The sequence below is a fragment of the Aplysia californica genome, unplaced genomic scaffold, assembly GCF_000002075.1.
Source record: "Aplysia californica isolate F4 #8 unplaced genomic scaffold, AplCal3.0 scaffold00325, whole genome shotgun sequence".
NCBI lineage: Eukaryota > Metazoa > Mollusca > Gastropoda > Aplysiida > Aplysiidae > Aplysia > Aplysia californica.
The window spans coordinates 551,869-560,796 of NW_004797595.1; the positions used below are offsets into that span (position 1 = coordinate 551,869).

The 8,928-nt window shown below is 40.2% G+C and overlaps 1 protein-coding gene across 1 annotated transcript in view; it reads right to left on the minus strand.

Annotated features, from left to right (window-relative positions):
- The window catches only part of LOC101856744 (eukaryotic translation initiation factor 5B), a 114,064-nt gene that overhangs the window by 92,844 nt on the left and 12,292 nt on the right, over positions 1-8,928 (minus strand). Inside the window, exons 6-8 of the mRNA XM_005102443.3 lie at positions 7,103-7,247; positions 6,002-6,078; positions 88-204 (exon numbers count right to left, since the gene is read on the minus strand). Of these exons, the coding sequence (XP_005102500.2) occupies positions 88-204; positions 6,002-6,078; positions 7,103-7,247 (339 nt within the window). The remainder of the gene's footprint in view (positions 1-87; positions 205-6,001; positions 6,079-7,102; positions 7,248-8,928) is intronic.

Below are 8,928 nucleotides of genomic sequence, written 5' to 3' on the forward strand. Positions count from 1 at the left end.
AGAGAGAGAGCAAAATGGAGGGGGGAGGGGGAGGAGAAAAGAGAGAGAGTATGTCTCATCTTATCTGACAAACATCAGTCCACAAACCTCTTCTTCCAGACGCTTTATCCTCTCATCCTCTGCTATCCGCAGCCTCTCTCTTTCTTCCTCCGCTTTTTGATCTTCCTCTTGGATCTTTTTCAGCTGCTCTTTCAACTTGGCCAGCTGTCAAGATTAGATATGAAAGTACAAAAGTTAATTTGGAGCATACCTTTCCCTTTACACAATTTCACAATCACACTACAAATTATCGTCACTGCACTAGCAAAATGGCATAACCCACAGTTGTGCCAAATGCAATTAGTCGATAGGTTTGGTGTACTGTATCAGAGCTGCCTACCCATGAAAGAGCCTATCAGTACTCCAAAGCCAATTTTCAGTTTGTTCGTTTGTTTTGGTAAGTGTTTTTACGGCGCTCGCAACTGCATAAGGTCATATGAGCGCGCGGGACACACCTAATATTTTCAGTTGGTAGGAAATTTTGAATTTTGCCCAGGTGGCGGCTGAAGCCTACTCTTATCGATTTTAGACCACCAAGGGATCTTTAACATGCGCAACTTGCACACGGGCCCTCCGAGATTTTTCACCCTTGTCCGAGAAGGCTAGGTGTAGATCTTTCCTACCAGAAGATCACGGGTGTAGCTGAAAGACAGCAGTTAGGAGGAGTCAAGGAGTAGCAGTAGAAAGGCTGCAGAAAGAGCCAGGAGCCCAGAGGAGGGGGAACAAAGGAGGTGAGGGGGTGGGGGCAGAAAGTGGAAACGAAAGCAGACAACAGATCATTGCTAGAGAGCATGAAAGGAGGTGAAAGGAGACAATTTTAGAGAAGAAAATTTTTCGGTCGCTACCCGGATTCTAACCCGGGACCTTTTGAATGAGAGGCCAACACGTTAACCTCTAGGTCACGAGAGCCCCCCAATTTTCAGTGCTTTTCCCTACTTTTTCCGCAAGTTTCAGTTCTCTTTCGCGCTACGTAAATTTGCACTTATTTGATACCATCTAGCACTTTAAAAGTTGCCAAAATAAACTTAATATTATTATGCACAACAGTCATGAGAGGTCTATGGCTGTGGATAAAAAAATTAAGAAGAAAAAATGGGTAAAATTAGGACTCACCTATATACAGAATATTTATAACAACAGTCGAACCTGCCTTAACGGAAACCTGTGTAAAACAGAAGCCTGTCTTAACGGAATCTCCCCCCGCTCCCCCCTTGATATATTCCTCTTTAATTACCTGTATAAAACGGAAACCTGTACAAATGCGGAAACGGTAAGAAAAATCCGCTCCCTTCCGAGGGTATCACTTGTCTAAGACACAAAATGCTTTGCCCGATCAGCCCTGTTTTGAAACAAAACAAGTTTGGTGCCGCCAGCTGTCCGCCGGCCGAGGAAGGAGAGTAGATTACTCCATCTATGGGAGCCCTCAGCGATGCAGATGGTCAGGGGTGTGGGTATGAAAGCTCAAGAGTGCCAGTGAAAGTGCTCAAGTAGCGAGCAACCACGGAAACTTTTCTGGGTAGCCAGAAGCCAGAAGTGCGAAATTAGACTGACCAATGCCTGCTGCCCTCATCGTACAGCCAGCCGAGAAAGGAATTCCTCAAATCGTTGTTACATGGCACTGAGGGGTGGCATTGGTTAACTGTGCTTGTTACACTGATGGATGCGGCTAAGGGTGGAAGCAAATAAGATGTTCAAACGTTTCTCTGTTTTTAATCCATCAAACAGTGGTCCTATGAAACGCAAGCACTCGTGGTTATTGGATAAGTAAGACTGGCGCATGTCATTATCAGAGAGGATAGCAGCTGTGAGGTGTGCAGTTTTGACCACTTGTGACTGCATGCCGACCGGACGCGCGATCCTTGATCCCGCGGCTGGGCCTTTGAAACCCCCCTCCACCTCCATCCCCACCTAAATTCCCCTGTTTAAGACGGAATTTTTTTTTTTGGGCTCCCTTGCGATTCCCACTTACACAGGTTCGACTGTATTTACATGGCTGAAAGTTGAAAGTAGCTACTCCTTCTGTAGTAGGCTCACTTCAGGTTTCGTAGTTGCTTCTCAGAATACTGCCTTTCCTCAGCCACTCCTGGTCTTGATTTGGCCACAATAAGAGCTTCAAGGGTTTCTTCATTCTAAATTTTTATCGATGATTCGACGGAAATCCGTACTTTTTCAAAGTTTCCATACTTCTGTATTTTGAGGCCGATTTCTGTACTAAATACAGAAAATCCGTAACCGTAGGCAGCTCTTCTATATCTATCTTTTGGTAAAACCGAAACAAAAATGTGCTGGCAGTCACAAACGAACCATACACGGTAAGTTTTATCCATTATTAGATGATAAATGTGAAGCGTGCTGACAAAATGAGTTACTTCTCGTTTTTGCCCCCTATGGAAATAGATACGTCGTGCTTATACAGTGCTTCCACCAGCTGAAGCTGAAAAGTAAGGAAAATTCTGCAGGGGGTCTGGGGGCTGCAGAGGCCCCCAGCAGGGTCCAGGGACAGCGTCCCGGTGGGGGTTTAGGGGGCGAAGGCCCCTAAGAAATTGAAATTTAGTGCTTTTAGAGGGTAGAAAATGGCATTTGGGAGCCTGTTTGAAGATATTGCCTACAGCGCATAATATTTATTTTTTCACCAACATTTTGTCTTGTTTGACTTCATCGCCAGCATATCTTTCCAATGCTGGAAATGTTTAAAAGCAGGTTCCCCTTTCATTGCTACTATAATTCAATTAATTTGTAGTCGCACCATTGACAGCAGGCAAACCTGGGAATAATGAATAGATGTACCTTCAAAATACGGTTTGGGAGCCTGTTTGAAGATATTGCCTACAGTCAAGGAGATTAAAAGTAATGGAGGATGCTCTGTGGGCGGCACCGCACGCCTGATAGGAGCCCTCTCTCGCGGCGGAACCGTGGGCTACCTGCACTGCGCGATTGCCCGATTAAGGCACTGAAATCTAGATAAGAAAGAAGGTTTTATTCCGAGGTCCTTCAGATTAGGCAAGTCAATTAGTAAAAATGCCTTGCACCTGTGTTGTATTTAAGTGTAAGAACCGATATGATGCTGCAGTGGACCGAAGTTTTCACAGTTAAGTTGTTTCCCTTTTAAAAAATTTGAATGAAAGTGTTTCTATGCCCCCAGGAACACAATTTGAATCATTAATATTCATAAGAGGCTGGCTCCGGCGCTATATGCCAAGGCCAACCCAGGCTGAAAGGGATACAACACCCCAGCAGAAAGACTGAGATAATCAATTTGTTTAAAGTATTCTTATTCATAAATATATATAATTATTATGAGTATATATATAATTATTATGTGTGTGTATGTATATACATATTATACATTTTAATTAAAGATATTGCTTTCCTTTGTGTGTGCAAATTAGATGCTACTGTAGTCTAAATGTAGATATCAAGAGGCTCCATTAGAACATGAAATCAATATTCAAAAACAATAATGATGAATATTTTTTATGTTAAAGAAACACCAAACCATATCAGATGAGGGGAGAAGGTAGGGTGGGGTGGATAAGAGTTTGAGTCTTGTTAGATAGAACTATACTCGGTTTAATTCTATTGTTGTAGTCTTCACCTAAGATCCCACAATCAATAATTCCGGTTCACTTAAGATTCTGCTGTTAAAAAATAAACCAAACAAAGCAACAACAAATTTTACTACACAAGAGTCATCACTAAGATAAATTATCCCCCTCTGGAGCGTAATAAGGGACTAAAAACGCTGCTCTCCATATCATACTTTACTGAAAAAAAAAAACCCTTTCAAAGGTTATCCACGCTCATGCATGCGATCACACCTCCAAGGGTGCTGTTATCTCTTTTTTGGGGGGGGAATATTTGAAATCATTGTGCGCTCCACTTTGTGAAAACCAGGAAACAAAATTATTGTGATCAATAATATTATTTATAGACCAAGACATACTGTTAGCAATTAGATAAAGCAAACATCGACCCTCTTTTGTGTCTGCTATTCCTTACACATAAAGCTAGTTATGGCACACGCCTAGAATCATGCAATCATATATCTTAAATTCAGTTTAAAAGTATATTTTCATCCATTTCTTATAATTATATATTTTAGCATCTTGAAAGATTATCTTTTTAATTTGGTATGTTTGATAATTTTATGTTACTCGGACAAGTTTTCTTCTTATTTTACACATCTTTTTATTTTTAAACTAGATTATAACATAAAACTCTTAAAGAATTGAACAGTCCTTATCACACACATAATTTTTTCTCCCTGTCATTATCCGTCAGCCCGTCAGTTGATCACAACCTCCCTCTCTCTGTCTGTCTGTCTGTCAGTCTCTCTCTCTCCCTCTCTCTCTCTGTCTGTCTGTCTGTCAGTCTCTCTCTCTCCCTCTCTCTCTCTGTCTGTCTGTCTGTCTCTCTCTCACTCTCTCTCTGTCTCTCTCATTTAATTTTTCCCATTCTCCTTCGTCCCTTCCCAAGGCCCGCCCCTCCTCTTTCATCCCAGCCCCATCCCCTCTTCCTTGCGTGCATTCCCCCACCCCGCCCACCCCCACAACGTGGCCCAGCCCGATAAAATTCTATAAAAAGAAACGCCACAGTTCGTGATTTTAGCCCACACTCGGTGGCCATATTTGATCCCCAACGCGGCGTACTGCTCGCGGCGCCGCGAAGAGAGAGAGGAGGCTCCATTAGTTCTAAGCTCCTTGCCTACAGCCCATAATATTTATTTTTTCACCAACATTTTGTCTTGTTTGACTTCATCGCCAGCATATCTTTCCAATGCTGGAAATGTTTACAAGCAGGTTCCCCTTTCATTGCTACTATAATGCAATTAATTTGTAGTCGCACCATTAACAGCAGGCAAACCTGGGAAAAATGAATAGATGTACCTTCAAAATACGGTTGCGCAGCGTATACCCACATTTTTTCTAAATTTTCATGTCTGAAAGTCGCCTGTCACAACCTCGGAACACCACTTACAATTATTCTTGATTTTATACGTGGTGCCCACTATGGACGGGATCGGCCGATCGGGCCGATCGCCCGACTCGATCGCCTCAAAAACAAACGTGTTTGTTTTCAGTTTCAAAGCAAACACGGTTGTTCGACCGAGTCGGGCGATTAGCGCAATCAGCCGATCCCATCCGTAGTGGGCACGACCGTACCAGCATATATTTCTTTCATCGCGGCCCTTATAATGCGTTCACGTGCCGTAGATTCTTCGCATTGATAATTTCTCTAGATCTAGATAAAATTTGCGAAAAAAGTTTCTTTCCGACAGTAATTTTCTAAGATCAAAATCAGTCTTGATCAACGCGCAGATTTTCCAGCTGCGGCAACAATCCGAAGATAGACAGAAGGAATGAGTGAATGACAGAAAGGAGGAAGTTTTCACAAAAGGTTCGCCAGATTTTGATCCATCTGCAGGTAAAAAAAGTACTGCCGACCAACACGCAATGAATGCATGGGACTGGGACATAGCGGTATAATGTCCGATTGCAGGAAATGCGCAATTTGGCAGGTTTCTATAACGTTAACTTGTTGCCGATAGAATTACCGTAAATATCCGTACCTTATACAAGACGATACGAGGGCGAGTACAGAATTTCGGCAGTCCTGCACTGTCGCAGTTTTTTTTACGGAGGGAGTAGATAATGATGGAGGGACAAGTACGGAACTGGCAGAAAGTACGGATTTCCGTAAAAATACGGAAGAGTGGAAGCACTGCTGATAAGTAAAGGTTTAACATTTAGTAAGTATGAAATAACTAAAGGTATTTAGTACTTAATGAATATTGCATCAATAGAAAACCTAGAAATTTGACCATGGTGTAAATTTTTGGCCAATATCTGCATTTGTGGATTGTATGTAAACAGGCACTGGCAAATTAAATGATGATCCATAACAACACACAAACACTTTTATTGCTGAACAACTTTTTGGTTTTACCAAGACAGCAACATACCATTTTATTAGGTTTTGGCTTTTCTTTGTCCTCCTTTTCTCCTTTCTTTTTCTTTTTCTTCTTGCCTTCCTTACCATCTGTAGAGGCAGAGAGCAACAGATAACCATTTATTCAGCAAAACACAAACTTTGAAAATGACTGGCACATAATCACTGGGATTTATTTTTTGCTGACATGACTTCATAAAGGAAGAGTGGCAAACAAGTGTTGGAAGTAATATTCACCCTTGACTGAAGAGGGGAAATGTCGGTGATATCCAAATGAGGGGATAAATGAATTTCATTCAGTTATTTCAAAGGCAGTTAGGCATTCACTCAATAGATCTGGTCTTGCATTACCATTCAAAAATGTTTTTCTATCCTCTTCTACAATAAAGATGATAAAAGACTGCTGTTCAAATTCAGTCAAGTACAACAAACTTTTCTCCAGTTAATAATATGTTTCAAAGTTTAAAAGTACAGGAGAATACCAGTTTGACAGTCATTTAAACATACTCCAAATGTCCTTTTTCACTTAATGTGTCGCTTCCATGAGCATCACAGGCAAACTAATTGCCACTTGGGAGGAATCAAACCAAAAATCTGTTACTGTGCCCACTTACTGACCACCCAAATGACATTGTCCAGCACTTTTTCATCCAATGCCCTAACCTGAAAGATCTGCAACAACTCCCTCCCCATTTCAACTAAAACAATACCCACTTTAGGGGTTAAAGAACAACTTATAATAACCAAGAGTTATACCCTCTGAAACATGGTATTGGGGTAGAGGACACCAGCCCAAAGACTGCTGGAAAAGCTAAAACTACTCATAAGTAATTAATCAATGGAACACAATATCCAACAAACTCAAAAGGACTCAAAAGCGCTTTTATTATCAACATCTTAAACTTTTCAAGTAAAAATACCATCAAGATATTATTAGACACAGTTTAAAGTGTACTCACAATAAGAGCATTATTATGATCTTATGCACAGTAAAACTTTTACCAAACTGATAGCTGAAAGCACAACGACAATTTGTTAAGAAAACAGCTTTATAAAATTGTTCTTATTCTCTTATTGGCCATGAACCATTAAAATTAAGGTAAGTAATTCTCACCTTCCTTGTCTTCCTCTTTTTCAGCCGTTTCAGGAGTGCCTTCTTTGCTGACCGCTGCATCAGCTGACTTCTCTGCGTCCTCAGCAGCCAAAACTGACTCCCCTTCCTCCTCCTTTTTGCCACCTTTCTTCTGTTTCTGTTTTTCCTGTAGGAAAGTTTGGAAAAAATATAAAATAAAAACCTTGCCCAAATAAAAATTATGTTGAAGCAGTAAAGTAAAAAAATTAGGGGCAATCAGTACAAACATGGCTTCATTTCAGCGCAGACTATTTGCATTAGAAGTAACACTGAAAACAAATAAAAGGAGTAGAGTACACAAAAGCACCCATCGACCACCAACAAGAAAAAGTAACAGCAAGAAATCTTGAAAACAAGCCCAGCATATATGACAAATAGTCACCAACCACTATAACAGCACATGATAGATAGCTTTGCTGGGTCAGACCATAGAGTTACCTCCTTTTAAACTAGAGTCCGTACGAAGTTACGCGACACGGACACATTTGAGTTTGTTGGCGGCCATTTTTAATGTGGCTAAAAAGTTTGTTTACATGTGAGTGGGCGTGTCTATGCTCTTAGTCTTACGTGTTTTATTTGATTCTAACGTTATGTTTTGATTCCAAGTGATTCTCTTAAAGGTGCAAGCATGTGAAACCTCTTGTCCCTTTCTGGATTAACGTCTTACTGGTTCTGTCAGGCAGTTCAGTGATGTCTGTTTTCTTTTATTACGTCATCTTTTTTTAGTGCATAATATGTCTTATAGACACAAATAGTCACTCCGGGTTTCTTTTTTAAAACATAAAGAGCCATCAGTAAGGTTCTGGGCCATGTGAAGTTAAGGTTGACTAGCAGCTAGATCTTTTTCTCAATGGGCAGGAAATTTCTTTATCAAACAGAAACAGTGTACTTTTTATTGTTTTGGTTTATTGAATGTTGTCCAAAAACACCTTAGTAAAGGTTTTTGTTTCAGTTATCACTACACTGAGTAGAAAAACAATTGACTTGGCTACAAAACAACGTTTAAGTTCACTTTTTTATCTTTAGTGAGCCCAGAGTTGTCACAGTTGCTTTACTAATGTCCAAAATTAGACTTACTTAAAACAGCAATAGGTGGAGCTTTAGTTTAAGTGCTTTATATGGTTCTTAAAATCAATATAAACCAAAGTTTAATACCGACATAAGAAAGCACTACTTATAATTTAGTATACTTTTTAAAAAAGTGAACGTATGAATGAAAAATAGTTTCCTGTTCAAATGTCACATGGGAAAGTTTAACTCGATTTTAAAAATACCAGTACATGTATTTATCATTTGTTTGGCTGAATTTGCTTTATCAAGAGCTTCATTGCATTCCTACACCTAAAGGCTGAAAAACTCTGGAATTTTTTTTCCTATGGCTCATCCTCATTTAATTTAATGCCAAACTCATATATCTGAGGGGGGCCGGGGGGGTTGGTATTGGGATTCGGGAGGAGAGAGAGGGTAGGGTGGTTATAGGAGGTCCCCATGACACCCACATCTTTTCATACTTCTTTTTAAAAGTTCTATAGGCCCTATACGCTTTGATTCGGTCAATAAGAAATAAACCACCTCGTAGATAAAGTGCTGATGAAGAAATAAAGGTTGGGGGTTTTTTCCTTCTTTTTTTTAAAGCTCATATCTCTATCTTTATCTATTTAATAATACATTTATTTGTAGATCTAATTGTAGAAAGAACGCCGTATTATTGCAATTTAGTAATTTAGATATAGTACGCCACGGCGCCCATGTAAAAAAAAAATCAACAAGAACCAAGCCTCGTCTATCGCGTATGAGGGAGGGAGGGA